The sequence below is a fragment of the Lepidochelys kempii genome, chromosome 5, assembly GCF_965140265.1.
Source record: "Lepidochelys kempii isolate rLepKem1 chromosome 5, rLepKem1.hap2, whole genome shotgun sequence".
Taxonomy (NCBI): domain Eukaryota; kingdom Metazoa; phylum Chordata; order Testudines; family Cheloniidae; genus Lepidochelys; species Lepidochelys kempii.
This window is the reverse complement of record NC_133260.1, coordinates 121,637,691-121,660,800: the sequence shown is the minus strand read 5'-3', so window position 1 is coordinate 121,660,800 and position 23,110 is coordinate 121,637,691. Positions and strand designations below refer to the sequence as shown.

At 45.2% G+C, this 23,110-nt stretch overlaps 1 protein-coding gene across 6 annotated transcripts in view; it reads left to right on the top strand.

Moving 5' to 3' along the window:
* Positions 1-23,110, top strand: part of PTBP3 (polypyrimidine tract binding protein 3) — a 122,032-nt gene that overhangs the window by 45,082 nt on the left and 53,840 nt on the right. For 4 of the 6 annotated variants that reach the window (XM_073345644.1, XM_073345646.1, XM_073345648.1 and 1 more), the window contains one exon: positions 10,970-11,045. In XM_073345644.1, coding sequence (XP_073201745.1) covers positions 10,970-11,045 — 76 coding nt within the window. Of the gene's footprint in view, positions 1-10,969; positions 11,046-21,506; positions 21,567-22,925; positions 23,073-23,110 lie in introns of those variants that run through there. The other 2 variants (XM_073345649.1, XM_073345645.1) reach the window with 2 other exon arrangements.

The following is a 23,110-nucleotide window of genomic DNA, read 5'->3' as shown; positions in this document are numbered from 1 at the left end:
GTAATTGTGTTCTCCTTCATTCACTAAAAGCCGCGAGATCTACTCTGCAGTCCTCGGGAATTTATACTCCAGCCCCCAGAAGCAAACACCAGACCAAGACCACCCCCTCCACATGCTCCCTGTTACCAGCATCCACCTGAGTCTCTGTGCAGAAGCCAGAGGATTCAAAAGCTCTGATTCAGAGCTCCCTCTACTACCACAGTCTCCACTTATTCCCAACAGCAGCCCAAAGGCTGTTTTTTGACATACAGGTTGAGACCTGTGTACCACCACTGATGCCACCCGCTTCTTCTCCTGTTACCTTTGGGAGCCGTCTTACTTTCTTTGCCCACAGCTGGAATAAGATCAAGATGGACAGTTGGGTCCTGGAGATTATCAATCAGGGATACTCCATAGAGTTTCTGTCCTTCCCTCCTCACAAATTCCCTTCCCAGTCCCTCTTCAGGAACCACTCCCACCAACTGGTGCTTCAACAAGAAGTGGAATCTTTTTTACATTGAGGGGGATGGGAGGTGGCAGCGGCAATAAAATGTGTCCTGCCACTTTCACAGAACACTCTGTGGTCGCTGGGGACTCTTCCTCCAATGCCATATTCGGCCCCACAGTGCTGTCTTCTGTAACTGACCCATCTTCAAAGTCCCAGCTCTCCAGAAGGGGAGTCACCTGCAGTGGTGCATTCATAGGGACACTACTCTAGGAAGAAGCTACTTACCTTGTGCAGTAACAATGGTTCTTTCAGACGTGACTCCCTATGGGTGCCCCACAATGCCCCCTCTACTTCGGAGTTCTTGTCTATGACTCTGCGGTAGAGAAGGAACTCTGGGGGTTTATCTGTGCACGCTGACTAGCCTCATGGTGCAGCATGAGGAGAGACCACCCATGCGTGGACCTAATGGACACTGCTACGAAAGTCCTCTGATCAGCAGCGCAGGCACACGTACAGTGGCCCGCACATTGGGGGACACGTCTCAAAGAACCAGCGTTACTGCGCAAAGTGAATAACTTCTTCTGCATCACCTGCAAACCGCAAACTATGGTGCACCAGTGTGTCTCGCTGTTAGGCCACATGGCCATAAGCACCTGTGTGATGCCGTTCACCAGAGTCCAGTTGCAGTATCTGCAAGCTTGGTTCCACTCAACTTACTGGCCAAACAGGGACTGCATGACTGTGTACTTCCCTGGCAAACAGATTAAGCAGAAGCTTTTCTGCAGACCATAAATGGGAGATTCACGACATAATCCTAACCAAGATATTTTTGCATGAGGTACTCTGTTATGGGACCTCTTTACATCCCAAGTGAACACAAAAACGTCCCCTGTATTGTTCCAGGGGAGCTATGGATCACGATTCCCAGGGTGATGCTCTCCTGTTGTCCTTGATATATAATATCAGATACACCTTTCCTCCCTACTACCAAAAGTTATAGGGAAGATCTGTCACAACAGAGCCACCGTCCTCCTCCTAGCACTCTACCAGTGCCCAGCCAGTTCTAGCTCATGGAACTTTTAATGATGTCCATACACCCATTATTCAGGACCGGTCCATTTCTGGATCTCCTAATCCAGGACCAGAGGAAAATCAAGCACCCCAACCCGGGCGCCACTCCATCTCATGGTATAGTGTTTATATGGGCATTGGAAATAGAGCACTCGTGCTCTGCCCCTGTTCAGGAGATCCTGAACCAAAGTAGAAAGGATTCTGCTAGAGCCTGCTACCAAGCTAAATGGAGGTGCTTTTTTGATCTGGGCATGTCTCCACTGACATTCGCTAGAGCATTCCAGTTATCCTAAACTATTTTCTCTCCTTAAAGACTTCTGACCCTCAGTTGTCTATGGGTACACTTAACAGCGACTAGTGCCTTCCTCCATCTAGTAGAAAGATGTTCTATCTTTACTCACAGCTTCTGTATAATTTATGAAGGGCTTGATCAGGACCTTCCCTTCGACTATTAGACCTACATCTCTGTGGGAGTGTAACATTGTCCTGTTGCCACTCCTGGGTGTGCTCTCCAAGATGGGTAATCGGGGGGGGGTGGTGGTGGTGGTGGAAAGCATTTCAAAAATACACAGTAGGTTTATAAAAGGCGGGTGGCTTCTGGTTTCCATTACCCTGGGCATTGGAGTTTACTATTGTGATCAGAGGGAATAAGGCATTATGAGAGAGCTGCTGGGGGATTGCTAGGATCGACATAGGTCTACACTTGCACCACGTCAACCTTGGTATGTCAACCATGGATCAACGCTATTCGGAGAAGTGGTTTTAGTATGTCACCTTAACAGGGCACTCCTGTTAACCAGAGACACATCTGAATGTGGATGCATGCACAAATAGGTAAACGTAAGGTGACTTATGTCGATCTAGTTTTGTGGTAGAGTCCAGGCCTCAGCGTGAAAGCTGAAAGAGCACTAAAGATGTGGAGAGAGCAGTCCAAATGTCCAGGCATTGGCTTGTGACTCATTCTTTTGGAAAGTAACTTTCCAGAAAGTATTTCCCCTGAAAGTACAGATATTTTTCAGAGTAGCAGCTGTTAGTCTGTATCTGTAAAAAGAAAAGGATTACTTGTGGTACCTTAGAGACTAACAAATTTATTTGAGCATAAGCTTTCGTGAGCTACAGCTCACTTCATCGGAGCTGTAGCTCACGAAAGCTTATGCTCAAATTTGTTAGTCTCTAAGGTGCCACAAGTACTCCTTTTCTTAGTACAGATATTGATATCTAGTTCTATAATGGCAGTTTTGGGGAATGACAATAAATTGAGAGCTCTTCAGGGTGGGGCTTATGTGCAATTTCAGTTCTGTGAGATGTCTAGCATGCTTCTGAGTGCTGTAAAATTACACTTTTTTCCCACTAATCTTGAAAAGTAGTACTTCGTCAGTGTGACATTAAGAATATCTTGGCCCTCTGAGTTGGCAACTAAGACAACTAAGAGTCATCTGTTCATCTTTACTGACTGAATTTTAGTATTGTCTGTGTGGTGGTATCGCTATTAAAATGTACTACAGTCTGACTTCTGAAGTATTAAGAAGAATTTAAGTTTTACAGATGTTCTTAATGTTTTTATTTATGCAATACTTTCTTTTATCAGATAATGTCTTTATTCCTGGCGGCATTCTGCTCCAAAAAATTAAAAGTTCTGCATACAATATCTTAAAATTCTGCAGAATTCTGCAAAATTTGTCAGTCAAATAAATGTGGAGGCTCCAGCATGGCACTGGGGAGTACAGGCCACTGGCTGCACAGAGGTGGGAGATCACTGTGCAGCTCCCTCCACTCTGGACACGGACTCAGTGGTGAGGCTGCACCCAACCCTGACACGGTGCAAGGATTGGGCCTGCCCCAGAAGCGCACGCGCACACACATACACACACACACACCCCGTGTCAGGTGCAGCAGGTGTGGGCAGGCAGGCTCAGCAAGGTAGGATCCAAGTGTGAAGGGGCCTAGTGTAGGGAAAGCCAGGTGTGGGTTGAGAGGGTTCTGTGTGGGGCAATCTGGGTGTGGGTGACTCAGTGGGGGATCCAGGTGCAGGAGGGATCTGGATACACATGGGCTTGGTGGGGGGCTCTGGGTGCAACAGTAATGGGACTCTGCAGGGAGATCCAGGTGAAGGTGGTTTGGGCTCTGTGGGGGTCTGGATATGGGGGGGATAGAGCTTGGCAGGGGCGTCTAGGTGTGGGAATCCAGATGTTGGACAAGTGAGGCTCAGTGGGGATCCAGGTGCAGCTGACTGGGGCTCGGTGGGGTGGGATCTGGGTGTGTGTGGTCATCGGGGTGGTCCAGGTGCACAGGAGTGGGGCTCATCGGAGCGGGGAGGTCTGAGTGCAGATTAGTGAGGTTTGGTGGGAGGGTCTGGATGCATGGGGGTTGGGTGGATGTGGGAGCAGCTCGCTGTACAGGGACCCCTCCCCCTGCAGCTGAAGAGTGATGGGCTCAGGAAGCGGGGTCAGTGGTGGTGGAAGGAGTTTGCACAGCTTCCTGCAGCTGGGGGAGAAATCTGGGCATGGGTTTGACCCAGCCTTGGATGCCCTGCAGGGGAAGAGGAAGTCCTGTCCTCCCCAGCCTAGCCAGGACAAGCAGCTGAGCTCAGCGCATGGTAGGGAGTCTGGCCTCCCCCAGTCCCGCCCCTTGCTCCACAGTAATTTATGTCTCTGCTGGCTACCCTGGGCACCTGAAACACTGCTGGGGAGGGTCACATGACTGCTCTTGAGGCTTCCCTTTGCTTTGCTGTCAGTCATTTTTTTGCGGGGAAGCAAAGAAATTTGTGGGGACATAAACCTTGCACATGTGCAGTGGCGCAGAATTCCATCAGGAGTAATATGCCAGCCTATAGAGTAAGCATACCCTGATATTATGTCAGTGATTAAATTAAATTTGGACATGGAAGGTTGGGAATGTGGTGCTCAGGCTCTAGAAGAGGGGCAACCACCAATTTTTATTAGTTTAGTTATTTTTTGGGTGGGTCTTTCTTGGCTTTGTTTCTGGCCTTGCTAGCTTCTCCTAAATTTTCATCTTCCATTCGAGTAGTGAGGAACCATCAGACTCTTGTTTGGCATGCCAGAGATGAGGCTGGTCCTTTGTCCCTTACCACCAGGTTCTCAAGGAAAAGTGAGAATATGTTTATCTAGGAAGTTTTATAGCAAATGGTACCACATGAACCTCTAGAATAGTACTATTTCCTTTTTAGTTCTGGTTGATTACTTTTTCATTTGATTACTATTCCATTTATATCAATAAAAGTCTTTAAGGCTGTATTTTGCTCTCAGCATGTGTCCTTGTACATCCCCAGGGACCTTGCAAGACTCTGTGTAGCCTGATTCTGGGACAAGAACCTTATTATCTTCTGATCAGATCAATTGGCTAGCCTATAACTTTTATTATATAAACAATAATATTAATCCCCTTAAAATCAGGCAACAATGTTCTGCCATAACGTGTACGTGAATAATTCATTAATGCAAACATTTAGTTCTTTCATGTCAAGATTTACACCAGAACAACATCTTATGTGAATTTTCAAGATCCTGCTAGTACAAATTTTCATAACCTCCTAATGAAGCTGCAGATACATATATTGGCAAAACTGTCACTACTGGTCTCTCTCCTGAGTAGCTGGCCTTAATCTATTTTTAAAGAACAGCCAGTTTTTCAGCTGGTATAAAATGTATTTGAGTAATGTTCCCTTATTGTAATGGTGACCTCTCAATCGGTTATAGATGAGACAACATTGAAAATTACTTTTGAACGTTTTCATATCAGTTCTTTGCCAGGAGCAGTTCTTCTGCTTGGAGAGATCTGTTGTAAGCTTGTGCAAGGCTTTGTTTTATATCCTCCCTATTCATTGTGTGTTAGCCTCTAGCGAGATGAGACAGTTTAGTCTGTGGTACTGGTATTCAAACGACACACAGCACTATCAGGCCCAGAGGACACAGTGTCTGTACTATTCCCAGTGCCTAGCCAAGAATGGGACTAGGGTGACAGTGAACTGGCTGATACTCATTCTGGTTGAGACAGAGTTGATAGGGAGGGAGGAGGAATTCTGGGAGGTAAAGTAGAAATGGCTTTTGCCATAAGGAGACTTATTCATATCACCCAAAGGTTTGCAGTTTGGGGCATTTCCATGTATTTGTATTTGCCCTTAAAAGTCTCAGGGTGGTCAGATGTACCGATTTTATAGGGACAGTCCCGATTTTTTGGGTCTTTCTCATATAGGCTCCTATTACGCCCCATCCCCTGTCCCGATTTTTCACATTTGCTGTCTGATCACCCTAGTCTCAGGTGACAGTGGTCACCCACCTTGACTCATTTATATCTGGTTGGGTGATGCTAACCTTTTCTTTTGGAACTGACTCTCTCTCCATAGTAATCCGTACCTTTGTGTCTTCTGTACCAGGGGTTCTCAACCTTTTTTTTCTGAGCCCCCCGCAATATGTTATAAAAACTTCATGGCCTACCTGTGCCGCAGTAACTGGTTTTCTGCATACAAAAGCCAGGGCCGGTGTTAGGGGAGCAAGTAGGGTAATTGCCTGGGGCCCCAGGCCACAGGAGCCCCCTCAAAGTTACATTGCTCAGGCTTTGGCTTCGGCCCCAGGTGGTGGGTCTCAGGGCCCTGGGCTTCAGCGTGGTGGATCTTTGGCTTTCTACCCTGGGCCCCACCAAGTCTAATGCTGGCCCTGCATGAAGGACCCCCTGAAACCTGCTCACAGATCCCAAGGGGGCTGCAGACCCTGGGTTGAGAAAGAAGGTTCAACTGGTTCAGAATGATTTAGCCTGTTGAACAGTATTTGTTTTATGAAATCTTTTACCTGTTCTTTAGAAACTGCACTGGCCTATTTTTCTCTTTCAGACATAGTTCAAAGTGTCATCTTTGATCTACATGGCTTTTTCTTGGCTAGTTGGGAGACTGCCTTTTCTAGCATATGCTATGGCAGCAACTGAGATCAGCTGGGATGAATAAAATGATATTCTGGCCTACACTTAAATATTAGAGGGTTTGTGGCAGAGCACTTTTGATGAGGGGTCCTTGTCTGTTGACCGCATTTCCCATAATGTTCCAGGCCTTAGTTCAGCGAGGCAATTAAGGATATACGTAATACTAATTGTGTGTTTAAAGGTTCATCCTAATTCAGAGACACTGTTCTCCATAAGATTCTGGAAGCCTTGCGGAGCAGGAATTGATTCCGAAAATGTGAAGAATAATGCGTTTAAGTCCCATTGACTTGAATGGAATTTAAATGTGTGCTTAAAGTGAAATAGGTACTTAAGTGCTTTACTGAATCAAATGCCCAGGGTCCATCTGCTGACCCATCTCTTTTCTTAAACATTTCTTAGAGGAAGAAGTTTTATAATGTGAAACTTTTTTTTGAGAAATTACCTCTTTTTCAAAAATGCCATTGCAAAATCATTTCAATTTATAAACTGAAAAAATTACCTTTTAAGGTGGCTGTTGTATTTAATATATTTATAAATGTTATAAATATATTTGGGGGGTAGATACTAGGAAAGGTGAATATCTTTTAAGATAAATGGCAATATTGGCACCAAAAAAAATGGATATAAACTGGGCAATGAACAAATTCAGGCTGGAAATTAAAAGGGTTCTGACCATCCGGGTGAATTTCTTTAACAGCCTCCCAATGGGAGTTAGTTAATAGCAACTTAATTAGTTCTAATAACTGGACAAATTGAGGAATGTGATTGTATGATGGGTTTGCTTGTGAGGGTAAGGGGCAGGGTTCATCAGCCTTGGTGCTCACTTCCTATTTGTCTTATGACCTTAAAAGCTCATATTTCAGGATTTCAGCTGGCCACCTGTAGGGGCCAGGAGGGTATTCTTCCTCTCGCCCCTAAGTGTATTCTGTTTTTTTTGTTTTTGTTTTTTAAATCATCTTCTGAAGCACCAAGGATGGCCACAACTGGAGATAGGACTTTGGATGGAGAGGGATGGGGCTCTGGGTAGCACCAAACATTCTCTCTCCGAAGTGCTTGGCTGGTTGGTTTTTGCTCATATACTCAAGGTCTAATTGATCACCATATGTAGGTTTGGGAAGAAATTTTCCTCAGATCAGTTTGGCAGTGAACTGGAGGGAGAGAGGGGGAATGTTTACATTTTTTTTGCAGGTGTGGGTGCAGGTCACTTGTCAGTATTATCTGGGTATATCTTATGTAATCATTCCCCTGCCATTGCAGAAGTCTTGGGCAACGGTGCCCCATCGGTCCCTCCTATTCTCTGCATGTGGAACATAATAATTTAGTCTCCTGTGGACTGTAATACTTTGGTCTATTTTCGGTTGTTGGATTTAGTGTGCAAGTGCTCAGAAAGTGTTGGTGTCTGGTGACATACAGGAGGTCAGACAAGATGATTTGATGCCTCTTTGGCCTTAAACTCTGATTTAGAAGCTTCCTTTTTAAAAAGTATCTTGGCTGACTTTGGATTTAAATTTTCAAATAAAACATTCCTTGGTCTGAATTCTCTCCCTGCTAAGGCGCCACCTCACTGTTATGTGGATTAGCTCCTTTCCAGTCTGACGCCTCCCTTCTGTTGCTCATTCGCACTTGGCCACCTCTCCCTCTGTGACTCAAGGTGCTCTCTTCGCGGCTTTGCCCTCCAGCCAGGTCACTGTGCTTTTCCCCCTTCCGGGAATTATCAAAGTCTCTCTAATCAAAATGGCCATTTTCTCCCTCTCTGCCCTGACTCTGCCACTTCCCCAATGGCTGGTTGGGAAACCTGGGCCTGCCCTCTACTCCGGATTCCAGCTCAGGGACCTTCTAATCCGCAGTCAAGGTCTGTGAGGTCCCACTTTGCTGCCCTTTCCCTGAGACTTTTGCTGCTCTGCCAATCTTAGGCTTCCACTCTTTAAACCCTTCTTTGAGGAGTCCCTAGGGTTCTGCTCACCACCTGGGTTTCCTTCCTGCCCTCTCTAAAGCAGGAGTCAGAGTAGCAGCTGTGTTAGTCTGAATCTGCAAAAAGAAAAGGAGCTTATGCTCAAATAAATCTGTTAGTCTCTAAGGTACCACAAGTATTCCTTTTCTTAAAGCAGGAGTGTGGCTACAGGCTCCCTCCCTGCAGTCCTTTACTGCTGCCAACCTCCTGGCTTTATACTAGCCCTGCCTGTTCCTTCTCAGCTGGGCTCCTTCATCAGTCTGTGGTTACTTAGGCTACCTCAGGGGTCGGCAACCTTTCAGAAGTGGTGTGCCGAGTCTTCATTTATTCACTTTTTAATTTAAGGTTTTGCGTGCCAACAATACATTTTAACATTTTTTAGAAGGTCTCTCTCTATAAGTCTATATATTATATAACTAAACTATTGTTGTATGTGAACAAGGTTTTCAAAATGTTTAAGAAGCTTCATATAAAATTAAATTAAAATGCTGATCTTACACCGCTGGCCCGCTCAGCCCGCTGCCGGCCTGAGGTTCCATTCACCTAGGCCAGCAGCGGGCTGAGCGGGGCCTGCGGCCGGGACCACAGCTGGCAAGAAGGGGCAAGCAGCCAGAACCCCAGACCGGCAGTGGGCTGAGTGGGGCCAGCGGCCAGGACCCTAGACTGACAGTGCGCTGAGTGTCTCAGCCCGCTGCTGGTCATGGGGTCCATCCGCCGGCTCCCGCCAGCCAGAGTCCTAGCTGCTGGCCCTGCTCAGCCCCACTGCCGGTCTGGAGTCCTGGCCCTGTCCACATAGAGTAGGTATCTACCTTCTCCCTGGTTCTAGCCATTCTCTTCCTCTCTCTGCACTGAGATGAGGGTGGGAGTGTGCTGAGAACAGGGCTGGGGGTGAAGGAGCAGGCTGGAGGTTGGGGTGCAGGGTCTGGCCAGGAGCTAGAATGAGGGAGAGGGCTCAGGGTTGGGGCAGGAGGTTTGGGTGTGGAGCGCTTACCTGGGCAGCTCCCATTTGGTGCAAGGGGTGCAGGTGGGAATCTGGAGGTGTGTATATGTGCAGGAGCTCCCTTTTGGTGCTCAGGGTGGGGATGTGGGGGGTGCAAGAGTCAGGGCATGGGATGTGGGGGGGCTGGGTATGTGGGGGGTGCAGGACTCAGGGCAGGGGGCTGGGTGTGTGTGAGGAGAGTGCAGGAGTCAGGGCCGGGAGCTGGGTGTGTGTGTGGGGTGCCGGAGTCAGGGCTGGGGTTGTGGCGGGTTGCAGGGGTCAGGGCACGGGGCTAGGGTGTGTGGGGGGTGCAGGGGTGAGGGCAGAGGGCTGGGTGTATGTGAGGAGGGTTCAGGGGTCAGGGCAGAGGGGTGTGGGGGAGTGCAGGAGTTAGGGCAGAGGGTTGGGGGTGTGGGGGTGCTCCCAGCCCCCTGCCCTGAGCGGCTCATGGCAGGGGGCTGGAGGGGATATGCCCTGATTCCACACCCCCTTCCCCAAGGTCCCCGGAGCAGGAGCAGAGAGCGCAAGCGTGCTGCGGTTCCTCTTTTCCCTCTTCTCCTCCATAGCAAGACCTGCCAGCTGATCGGCTGCAGGGAGGGAGAGAAGGAGGGGCAGAAACCCAGCATGCTGGGGGAAGAGGCGGGGGGAGGGGGAAGCTTGCCTGCCTTGCGAGGAGAGAGCGGGGGGGTGGGGGTGGGAGAGAAGAGCGGGCTGGGCCAGGCAGGATTTTTAATGTTCCCGGCAGACAGCAGTGTGCCATTAAAAATTGGCTCGCGTGCCGTCTTTGGCCCGTGTGCCATAGGTTGCCGACCCCTCGGCTACCTACTTCTCATCAGCTATGACCTGTCTGCTTAATTGGCCCCTTGTTGGCCTCATTAACCTTTCCAGTTTAGTGTGGGGTTTCACTCCAAAAAATTTTTTAAAAAAACAAACAACTTTTGCATGTCTTTGTCAGAAAATGGACGAAACCCAGATATGTCATCCGCTAATATTAACAGTTTGAGTCAACTTTTTAAAGTGACTATTGGAAATACAGTAACATTTTTCATAATGAACTTTTTCACATACTATATTGCTGTTGTAATATGTAACAGACATGATGATTTGTATGAGTAGTGACATGTTTACAACTAAATATTGTATCATTTCAAAATTGTTCATTTTTGTGTTGCTTAAATTGATATTTAGTTGAGTCCTTGGATATCTCTAGACTTGTTTTTATGGTAGGTCTGATCAAACAAATCTGCATATGGTTAAATGCTGCTTATCTTGAGATTAAATATAAACTGTATTATAGTAGAATAAGCAATAGATTAGTCAGTGTTCAGTTTAATATAGCTAAGCTCATTTTCAGGAAACTTTAACACCTTGAAATATAATGGCCAACTCGAGTGATGTGGCTGGCTGACAATATTTGCATTTGTTCTCTTCGTTGTTGAAATGTTAGTGCACGTTCTTCAATATCTCACAAAAGTGTGGGCAGTGTTTAAAAACAATTATGAAATGTAAAAATCAAAGTCAGTGATTAAAGTCATTCATTAGTTCTGTTAAAAGGTGGGCTGTTGCCCAGAAGTGCCTTTGCTGATGATCTTGCATTTTTATCTTTCAGCGTGGATCTGACGAGCTTCTTTCTTCTGGTATCACTAACGGGCCTTTTACCATGAGCAATTCTACTCCAGCTACAGGTATATTTAAGAAAATAATTGTAAAGTTTACCATGGTTTTACAGCTTATCAATGTTAGCACAGTTTCAGGAAATCTGATTTTCTTTTTTTCCTTCAGACTCTCGTGTAACCTTTTTATGAGCAGCCCCCCAGAGTCTTGGACTCTTGCAGAGACAGCAAATTCAGGCTCTTGGGGAGCAAAAGTGCCTAGTTTCACTCTGTAGTGGACCCTTCTGGCAGTTTAATGATTCTAGAACTAATCTACATACACCCCGCCCCCATTAGAACCTGAGGAACCCATTCTGATTGGTGGACATCTTTCCTGCTTCCTTGAAACCTGGACAAAGATTAACTACAGAGCAGTGGGACCTACAAATAAAAAAAAAGATACAGAACTGAATTTAAAAACATGAGAAATTGTTTTGTTCAGTACTGGTGAAGTCACTCAATTTCTTTCATATAATGGACCATGGATTACCTCCTCTGAGGAGGCATGATCAAACCAGTAATCTCTGTAGAAATTCTCAGGGGCCCCTTCTTTATGCTTTCCTCCCATTCTATTGTTAAAAGAGATTCAGAAGATTGAGGGAGATGAAAACCAGAACAATTCTGATGAGGCAATGCTAGCCGCCGAGGCCTGGTTCTTTTGAGACCACCTGCTTCACTGTGCATTCATCTCTTCACCTTTCGCTTCAAAATGTGGTTGTACTGGCTAATTGACATACACATCTGAAAAACCTGAGCTTAGCAACAAGTGGGTATTTTCTGTTTAGTGGAGGGGTTCGAGGTAGAAGGGTGAGAGGAATGACAAGGTGTACTTACAGGAGTAAGAATAGGGAAAAGGACCAAAACAGAAGAAAAGATGGGTTTGGTTTCTTTTGGTCATGAGGCAGTGAACTCCTGCATTGGTTCCAGTCTTTTTGGGGAGACTGTGCTGGCAGAGATAAGGGGATTACAGTGGTAACTGTGAAGAAAGGAAGTCTGGGGATAAAAGTGGGCAAGATTGTATTGTGACAAATATACTGCATGCAGTTGCAATATATTTGGGGACCATTGTATTAACTTTATGAATATTATCTGTATTTTGATGCTATTAACTCCCCTTTATAAATGGTATCTATACATGTTATATGTATCTTTGTGAACTGGATATATTCTACTCTGTGAAGGAGGGTTATCTCCTTTCTTCCAGGAACTAAACCAGTGGGGGCAATTCTGGGACAGGTAAACAACTCCAGAAAAGTTCTACCCCTATGGAGAATTGCATAAACTGGTTCAGACCACGTCCCAGAAGCCCAGGAGAACAAAAAGATTTGTGATATAAAAGTCTGTGTTTAAACTGACTGTAGGCCTTAATTTTTTGATCCAATAAATGGACATGACCCTTTGACCAAGGGGAGCAATCCCTTCTCAAGGGCTGGAAGGATTTTGACTTACCACATTCTATATGAGGCAGGTGGGTGACTTCTGCTACATTTCGTATGCATGTAGGCCTTTTATTGTTTTCTCTGTATGGCTTTTACCTTAAAATAAGTGAACTTTACTTTGTGAAAGCTGTCTAATCACTTGTAAACCACTGTCTTAGACCCTGCGGGAAACAAGTAAAACTGTGGGTGCTGAACTAACTCAGACCTGCTAGGGTACTCACAGAAAATTGCAGGGGTGCTGCAAGACTGAAATACCGGTCTGGAGGAAGGAGGACATGAGTCTATGCCTAGACCGGTGACAGAGGTCTGAGACTTAAGAGGAGTGTTCCTTGAGCAGGCCACAGAGAAGGTTAGAGATGCAGTTGTCCCAAAACTGTATGTAGATTCTACAATAAGGCATATCTAGCTCACCATGTCAAGATACTTCTCAGACTTAATAGCTGAAAAAAGTGACAATTTCCGGTAACTTAGATCTTCGTATTAATGATGGAATAGGTGATAATTTTGTGGTTTAATACTTTTATGGTTGACTCTGACTTTTTAATCTGAAGTACTGCAAAACTCAGCTCTTAACTTTAGGAGGAAAATAATAGTTAAACAGTACATTAGTTTTTAGATCAATTTGAGGTCTGTGTTTAGATACATAATCTCTTTAAGCAGGAAAGAAAAGATAATTTAGCCATTTTAGTCACAATTTTACCCTGAATGAATGTTTTCTAATAGTTTTATTTGGTAAAAGTTTTTCTTTGAATCTTTGTGTACACAGATTAAGCTGTAGATGTATGCATTTTGTGCACATATGCCCAAAATCTTTTACTCAGAGTGTCTGAGGCCGTGTATGTACCTTGTACATCCTTGTACTTCATAGAATCATAGAAGATTAGAATCAGAAGAGACCTCAGGAGGTCATCTAGTCCAACCCGCTGCTCAAAGCAGGACCAACCCCAACTAACTCATCCCAGCCAGGGCTTTTGTCAAGTCAGGTCTTAAAAACCTCTATGGATAGAGATTCCACCACCTTCCTAGGTAACCCATTCCAGTGCTCCACCACCCTCCTAGTGAAATAGTTTTTCTTAATATCCAATCTAGACCTCCCCCATTGCAACTTAAGACCATTGCTCCTTGTTCTGTCATCTGCCACCACTGAGAACAGCCTAGCCTCATCCTCTTGGGAACCCCCCTTCAGGTAGTTGAAGGCTGCTATCAAATCCCCCCTCACTCTTTTTTTCTGTAGACTAAATAAGCGCAGTTCCCTCAGCCTCTCTTCATAAGTCCTGTCTCCAGCCCCCTAACCATTTTCATTACCCTCCGCTGGACTCTCTCCAATTTGTCCACATCCTTTCTGTAGTGGGGGACCCAAAACTGTGGATGCAGTACTCCAAATGTGGCCTCACTAGTGCCGAATAGAGGGGAATAATAGCTTCCCTCGATCTAGTGGTAATGGTCCTATTAATGCAGCCCAATATGCCATTAGCCTTCTTGGTGACAAGGGCACACTGTTGACTCATATCCCACTTCTCATCCCTTGGAATCCCCAGGTCCTTTTCTGCAGAACTGACGCTTATCCAGTCGGTCCCCAGCTTGTAGCAGTGCATGGGATTCGTCCATCCTAAGTGCAGGACTCTGCACTTGTCCTTGTTGAATCTCATCAGATTTCTTTTGGCCCAATGCTCCAATTTGTCTAGGTCACTCTGGACCCTATCCCGACCATCCAGTGTATCTGCCTCTCTCCCCATCTTAGTGTCATTCGCAAACTTGCTCAGGGTGCAGTCCATCCCATCATCCAGATCATTAATGAAGATGTTGAACAAAAGCAGCCCCAGGACCCAACCCCAGGGGCACTCCGCTTGATACTAGACTGCCAGCAGTCTAGACTACTAGACTAGACATTGAGCTGTTGATCGCTACCCATTGAGCCTGACGTCGTATCCAGCTTTCTGTCCATCTTATAGTCCATTCATCCAATTCATACTACTTTAACTTGCTGACAAGAATACTGTGGGAGACAGAATCAAAAGCTTTGCTAAAGTCAAGGTATATCATGTCCACCGCTTTCCCCATATCCACAGAAGGATAGAAGGCAATCAGGTTGGTCAGGCATGACTAGCTCTTGGTGAAATCATGATCACCTTCCTCTCCAAGTGCTTCAAAATGGATTCCTTGAGGACCTGCTCCATGATTTTTCCAGGGACTGAGATGAGGCTGATTGGTCTGCAGTTCCCCCGATTCTCCTTCTTCCCTTTTTAAAAGATGGGCACTATATTTGTCTTTTTACAGTCCTCCGGGACCTCCCCCAATCACCATGAGTTTTCAAAGATAATGGCCAATGGCTCTGCAATCACATCAGCCAACTCCCTCAGCACCCTCGGATGCGTTGCGTCCGGCCCCATGGACTTGTGCATATCCAGCTTTTATAAATAATCCTTAACATGTTCTTTCACCACTGAGGGCTGCTCATATCCTCCCCATACTGTGCTGTCCAGTGCAGCACTCTGGGAGCTCACCTTGTCTGTGAAGACCAAGGCCAAAAAGCATTGAGTACTTCAGCTTTTTCCACATCATCTGTCACTAGGTTGCCTCCCACATTCAGTAAGGGTCCCACACTTTCCCTGACCATCTTCTTGTTGCTAACATATCTGTAGAAACCTTTCTTGTTACCCTTCACATCCCTTGCTACTTGCAACTCCAGTTCTGCTTTGGCCTTCCTGTTTACATCCCTGTATGCTCAAGCAATATTTTTATTCTTCTCCCTAGTCATCAATCCAAGTTTCCACTTCTTGTAAGCTTCCTTTTTGTGTTTTTAAGCTCATTAAAGATTTTTCTCTTAAGCCAAGCTGGTTGCCTGCCATATTTGCTATTCTTTCTGCAAATTGGGATGGTTTGTTCCTGTGCCTTCAATAAGGCTTCTTTAAAATAACGGCCAGTTCTCCTGGACTCCTTTCCCCCTCATATTAGCCTCCCAGGGAATCCTGCCCATCTTTTCCCTGAGGGAGTCAGTCTCCTTTTCTGAAGTCCAGGGTCCGTATTCTGCTGCTCTCCTTTCTTCCTTTTGTCAGGATCCTGAACTCTACCATCTCATGGTCACTGCTGCTCAGGTTGCCACCCACTTCTACTTCCCCTATCAGTTCTTCCCTGTTTGTGAGCAGTAGTTCAAGAGGAGCATGGCCCCTAGTTGGTTCTTCCAGCACTTGCCCCAGGAAGTTGTCCCCAACACTCTCCAGAAGCTTCTGGGATTGTCTGTGCCCTGCTGTATTGCTCTCCTAGCAGATGTCAGGGTGATTGAATTCCCCCATGAGAACCAGGGCCTGTGATGTGGAAACTGCTGTTATCCAAAGAAAGCTTAGTCTACCTCCACCTCCTGGTCTGGTGATCTATAACAGATGCCCACCACATCACCCTTGTTGCTCTCACCTCTAAACTTAATGCAAAGGCTCTCAGCAGGCTTTTCTCCAGTTTCATATTGGAGCTCTGAGCAATCATACTGCTCTCTTACATACAGTGCAACTACTCCACCTTTCCTCTCCAGCCTGTCCTTCCTGAACAGTTTATACCCGTCCATGACAGTGCTCCAGTCATGTGAGTTACTCCACCAAGTCTCTCTTATTCCAATCACATATAGTTCCTTGACTGTGCCAGGACTTTTAGTTCTTCCTGCTAGTTTCACAGGTTTCTTGCATTCGTGTACAGACACCTAAGATAATTAGCCGTTTGCCCTACTTTCTCACTATGAATCTGGAGGCCTCCCCTGTTGCACCCTCCTCCTTGTGTTTCCTCCCAGTAGCCCACTTCCCCATTTATCTCAGGGCTTAGGTCTCCATCTCCCGGCGAAACTAGTTTAAAGCCATCCTCACTAGGTTAGCAAGCCTGCCTGCAAAGACACTGTCAAGGCTGATTTCCCACTCTGGCACTTTGAGCGCAGAAGGTGGGGGCCCGCACGGATTCTAAAAATTAATACTGGCCACTTCAGGCTGGTACTGAACTCCCAAGGTTACAGCTTTTCTCTGACCTTGGATGGGTAGATGCTGCCACCACCCAAATGCAAAAAAAACCTTTTTATCCAGGAAGGCGCACTTGGGAATTCCTCCATGTGGTGTACCCTCAGGCCCTTTCACCCCCACTCTGGGGAAGAGCTGAGAAAGGAAAAAAGAAAAAAGGGAAATCAGCTGTTTCCACCAGCTAATTAAACATGTGCACAAACCTCTTAGGACACAAAAAACCCAATTCTGTTCTTAAAAAAGATAAACTGTATTAAAAACAAAGAGTAAATGCTTCTGGAACTTAGGCTATTGCTAGATTTAAAAAGAGCAAATATAATAATTAAGCATCAAGAATGGTTTTCTCGAGGTTCGGTTTAAAGGTTACAAACAAAACAAAAGAATTTGGGGTTAGCACAGAGGAGTCCTCAAGCCTTACAGAAATAAAAGAAATAAACCTAAACGCATCTTTCTAGACATTCCCTGAACTATTTACATATCTGGGGTTCCAGATAAATAGGTTCGAGGTATGATTTGATGATTTTTCATACCTGTTTTTTAAAGCTTGTTACAGCATTGCTGCTCTATGTCTCCTCTCTGGAGAACAACAGACAGAGAAAGGGAAAGTATTTTCCCAGTTTTAAAAAGTTCTAGCCCTCCCATTGGCTCTTTTGGTCAGATTCCCACTCCCTTTCTTTTACCTATGGGCATTTTTAACTCTTTATAGATAAAGCATGTAGAGAACAGCTCCTAACAGGGATTTTATAGCTGCTGGCTGGCTGGCTGTCCATAAAAGGGAGTTCTTCTCCTCCCTCTCCCCCTCTCCCCCGCCCAATTTATCACAGATGCTCTTCCCTCTCTTTGTTAGGTGGATCCCATCTCCTCCTAGCAATCCTTCTTCCTGGAACAACATCCCATGGTCGAAGAATCCAAAACTTTCTGACACCACCAGCACAACCCTGCATTTACTTCCACAATTTGATGGTCCATACCTGGGCCTTTTCCTTCAACAGGGAGGATGGACGAGACACAACTTGCGCCTCAAACTCCTTTATCCCTCTTCCCAGAGCCACGTAGTCTGCAGTGACCTGCTCAAGGTCACTTCCTACAGTGAGGACACAGAGCAGTCCCATCTGCCACTCAGTTCTTTATCATTACCTGTGGTAGCAAATAAGAGCACACCATCTCCCCTGATTCCCCATAGTTATTACTTAGAGCTTATAGTTCGTTTTTTGTTAGTTTGTTAGTTTATAGTGTAGTTTTTGAAGTTTTACTTAAATCTGTTCCCTTTATTTAAAAAAAAAAAAAATCAAAAAGCCTTTTCTTTCTTTGGGTCTTTCCTCAGTACCAAGGAATGAGGTCCAGAGGTGGTGAGCAGGTCTCCGAGCTTTAAAATCTGCCCTTTTCGAAGAGATAGCTCTGCCTGCCAGTGTTGCACATACAAAATGTTTATTTTGTTTAGGGAAGTCTCATATACCTGCGAAGTGTCATTTGTGATTCTTTTTGTAAGCACAGTGCACACACAGGGCTCGTGATGTTGCTTTGAAGTAATATTGATGTAAAAGACAATGCATATTGTCTCTGAATCTGAGAATCCCCCTCAAAAGCAGTCTATTCCTGCTTCAAAACTAATTCCATTGCTCCAGCTATTAGACACATCACTCTGGGGCTCTAAGAGATTGTCTGACTCTGTGATCGCATGCTTCTAGCAAGCACTCTGAGCTTTTCATCAGTCTTCCTTAGGTCAGTCAGTCAGTCTGGCTCCTGCTGCCTGAGGCAGGAAGGAGCAAAGATCTGCAGATGGGGCTTAGCACTGGCTACCATTGCTGATAATCACCTGAGAAGGCTAAAAGTGCTGACTTGTCTAAGCAGGCTCCTTTGAAATCACATTAGTACTGGGAGTCTTCATAGACTCCAGAATCACATTCTTCAGCTGCAGTGCTGCATCCTCTGTCTTTGGTAACCAACATCACTTCATCTGCACAATTAGCATGAGTGCCATATACCACAGATTCATCAGTACTGCACCCTGATAAGAACTCTACGACTTTCAGTTAATATACCAATGCCAATTGTTTGACTCCATTTGACACTCGTTCTTAAAAATGTTCAAGAGATCAAATAACCAGACTTAACCTAATATATTGGCTAAAGACAAATCAGTACAATATGAAAAGGAGACATACATAACCATCTTCAGTGAAGGGAATTCTTACAGTGTGTTCTCCTTTCACAGAAGGTATGCATTTCACCCAGTAGTATTTATAGTATGATTTGTACAAGTTACAAAACCGCTTAACCCACTAGTTTGCACCAGTTTAGTCCTGGCTTTGTCTTGTTCTTTCCCATATCTTGTTCTGAGTACTACATTTGAAGTGCTGATGACCCATGAAAGTACTCCCTAACTGTATTTTGTACAATGTTTTCATGAGTCTTTGCTTTGGCAAATTTCCTATTTTCTAATGCCAAAGCTGACTTCATCTTTGCAAAGTGTTGTGGGACACTTGACGTGGATAAACAGAATTGTGAGACAGGCATAATACATTCAGTGAACATAACTTCCCAACGCTGCTTATGCACATAATGCCTATTGGTGTGGTGTGTATTAAACCTAACATATTGGATAACCAGTACCATTGGTCATAATACAGTTGATGAACTATTATCTATAGTTAGTGAACAGATTGTTTCTGGTCATTCTCCTTCAAGATGTTAGAACTAGTAGTTTTTCTTCGATTGCTTGCTCATGTCCATTCAACTCGAGGTGTGTTTGCTCACCACATGCACTGGTGCTGGAAGTTTTTCCATCAGCAGTATCCGTAGGGGACTGGCTCCAGCACCCACTTGAGGGCGCACACATACTGTGGTATATAGGGCGCCGCTGGTTCCCCTTCCTCTCCCCCGCCCTTCCTTCTTGCCGCCAGTGACGGTGCTGAAACTGTTGCTGCTCATTTGTATGAACTAGATTCATTTATCCATGCCTTTTGAGAGCATTCTTGAGCCTGTCGTGGTCCTGTGGCAGACCACTGCATCTGTCTCCAACATCTATGTGGGCAAATTGCAGGTACTGAGTAACCCCCCACCCAACCCCAAGAGGTTGAGTACTTTTTTTTTTTTAACCCACCTGGTCTTTGGATCTTTTGATTGTGACTGCAACTCACAAAGTCTAAGATGCCACATTCCCTGAATCTACACCCACATATAAGGAGCCAAAGAAGGTAGATCTTCTATGAAGGAAAGTTTACTCCTCTGCTCGTTTGCAGATTCATATTGCCATCTATCAATCCTTGTTGGCTTGCAATGGGACAAGCTTCTGCAGGAGACCAAAAGTGAATTTAAGGTAGTGGCTATAGACTGCCAGTTGGTGGTGGACCCCATTCTGAGGGTCTGTACACCAAAGCGGAGAGAACAGCATTCTCTGAAGAACTTCTACCAGTATGTTCAGATTGTATTTGGTTGATAAACGTACCTGCCCTAAAGGAGACAGATGTAATCTTGCATATGTCATGTAACTACAAGCTGCCCAATGTACTGAGCCAAACTCTCAGTTAGATTTTTGGATGAGTTTACATGTGAGAAATTGCTGAGAATTTTTCTTTACATTGTATGGAGTGAGTAGAGGTGAGAATGCTTTGCCTCAGTTGATCCTGAGGTCATCTATATTTTCCACACAACAGTATTTAGATTTTTAAAGGGCCATGATTCATACATTTCCACTATTTAGAGCCATTCTTTGCCTGGGACTTGATTGCTGTACTCCTATGTTTAATGGACCCTCTGTTTGAACCCATGATATGTTCACTATATCACCCCTTTTGTTAAAATAGCACTTTTGGTAGCTATTACCTTGGCTCACAGGATTAGCGAAATTCAGGCTTTGATGGCAAGCCTTCTGTATTATGTTTTTCAGAAGGACAGGGTTGAATTCAAGCCACATCCAAAATGGTTACCAAAAATGGTTTTGTATTTTCACATCAATCAATTTATGTACTTACTGTCCCATCCCCGCCCCCAAAGCTTTTAAATCTCCTGTGGAGGCTAAACTCCACACTCTAGACTTTCTTAAGGCTATGTCCTTTTGTCTTGATAGAGCAAAGCCATTTAACCAATCATCCAAACTTTGTGGCTTTGGATAAGTCTAAGGAGCAGGCTGTTTCCTCAGACTCTAAATGAGTTAAACTACATTAAGATATCCTGCTCATTAAATAACTCTCTTCCCCCCTCAAGTTAGGGTACGCTCTGCTAGGGCTCCGACATCTGTAGCTTGCTTTTGGGGGAAATCCCTATTTCTGAGTTCTGTAGTATGGCCACTTGAAGTTTAGTTTGTATATTTACCAATCACTACTCCATTGTGTCAGTTTCTAGGTTAGAATCCCAGTTTGGAAGGACTGTCCTACAATAGTTATTTAGATAGAAATCCTATCACCCACCTACTTGAGAGGTAATTGCTAGTTACACACCTACAATGGGATCCCTCTGGATGACTCCTCAGAGTCTACATACTTTACAGTAACCAGTTTTTCTTGATGCCTTTGTCCTTGTGGATCCCATAACTCTCCTTTCTTCTTCACTAATATGGAGTTCTTACCTGGATTTCTGTTTTGGTGAAAGAACTGAATGGTAAAGAGTGCGGTGGCACCTTATAGACTAACAGACGTACTGGAGCATAAGCTTTCGAGGGTGAATACCCACTTCGTCAGATGCATGGAGTGGAAATTTCCAGAGGCAGGTATAAATATGCAAGCAAGAATCAGGCTAGGGATAATGAGGTTAGTTCAATCAGGGAGGATGAGGCCCTCTTCTAGCAGTTGAGGTGTGAACACCAAGGGAGGAGAAACTGCTTTTTGTAGTTGGCTAGCCATTCACAGTCTTTGTTTAATCCTGAGCTGATGGTGTCAAATTTGCAAATGAACTGAAGCTCAGCAGGGTCTCTTTGAAGTCTGGTCCTGAAGTTGTTTTGCTGTAGGATGGCTACCTTTTAGATCTGCTGTCCAGTGAGGTTGAAGTGTTCTCCTGCATTCCTAATATCTGATTTGTGTTTATTTATCCTTTTACGTAGGGACTGTCCAATTTGGCCGATGTACATAGCAGAGGGGCATTGCTGGCACATGATGGCGTATATTACATTGGTGGACGTGCAGGTGAATGAACCGGTGATGGTGTGGCTGATCTGGTTAGGTCCTGTGATGGTGTCACTAGTGTAGATATGTGGGCAGAGTTGGCATTGAGGTTTGTTGCATGGATTGGTTCCTGAGTTAGAGTTACTACGGTGCGGTGTGTAGTTGCTGGTGAGAGTATGCTTCAGGTTGGCAGGTTGTCTGTAGGCAAGGACTGGCCTGCCTCCCAAGGCCTGTGAAATTGAGGGATCATTGTCCAGGATAGGTTGTAGATCACTGATGTTGTGTTAGAGAGGTTTTTAGCTGAGGACTGTATGTGATGGCCAGTGGAGTTCTGTTGGTTTCTTTCTTGGGCTAGTTTTGTAGCAGGAGGCTTCTGGGTACACGTCTGGCTCTGTTGATCTGTTTCCTTATTTCCTCATGTGGGTATCGTAGTTTTGAGAATGCTTGGTGAAGATCTTGTAGGTGTTGGTCTCTGTCTGAGGGGTTGGAGAAAATGCTGTTGTACCTCAGCGCTTGGCTGTAGACAATGGATCGTGTGGTGTGTCTGCGATGGAAGCTGGAGGCATGAAGGTAGGCATAGCAGTTGGTGGGTTTTCGGTATTGGGTGGTGTTAACATGACGGTCACTTATTTGCACCGTGGTGTCTAGGAAGTGGACCTCCCATGTACATTGGTCCAGGCTTAGGTTGATGGTGGGGTGGAAGCCATTGAAATTGTGGTGGAATTCTTTCAGGATTTCCTTCCCATGGGTCCAGATGATGAAGATGTCATCAATGTAGTGTAGGTAGAGAAGGGGCGTGAGTAGACGAGAGCTGAGGAAGCGTTGTTCCAGGTCAGCCATAAAAATGTTAGCATATTGTGGGGCCATGCAGGTGCCCATAGCGGTGCAACTGGTCTGGAGGTATATATTGTCACCAAGTTTGAAATAATTGTGCGTGAGGATAAAGTCACAGAACTTGGCAACCAGTTGTGCTGTGGCATCATCAGGGATACTGTTCCTGACAGCTTGTATTCCATCTGCGTGTGGGATGTTTGTGTAGAGAGCCTCTTCATCCATGGTGGCTAGGATGGTGTTTTCTGGAAGATCACTGAATGGTGTTTGCTTCGCCCTTAATACCCTTGATGAGGGGGAGGGGGCTAAGGTGTGCAAGGTGCATACACAGCCCCAGCATATACTGGTGGCTAAAATATTTCAGGCTTGTGCACACCTGCAGTGGGATCCTTGTGGACAAAACATCTTGAACTCCAGTTACAGTAACCTTGAAAAACTTTATTGAATGAAATTTAAATATTTTTGGAGTCGGTTGTACTAAATGCTAAGGTTATGTATTACTGTGGGCTGTGATTGAATGTAACCTCTCTAGGGAGGATATATGATGTGAACCCTGGGAATTGTTATGAACTTCAGAGGGACTGATTTGAGCAATGCGCCAAACAAGAATGAATTTTTGGGACAACCTGTGTCAAGTGATTTGTCTGGAGAATCTCTGCTCAAGAGAGGGGACAGCTGGGAACCAGAAACCTAAAAGTACGTGCCTTTGGTAGACCATAGAGGGGGAATATAGG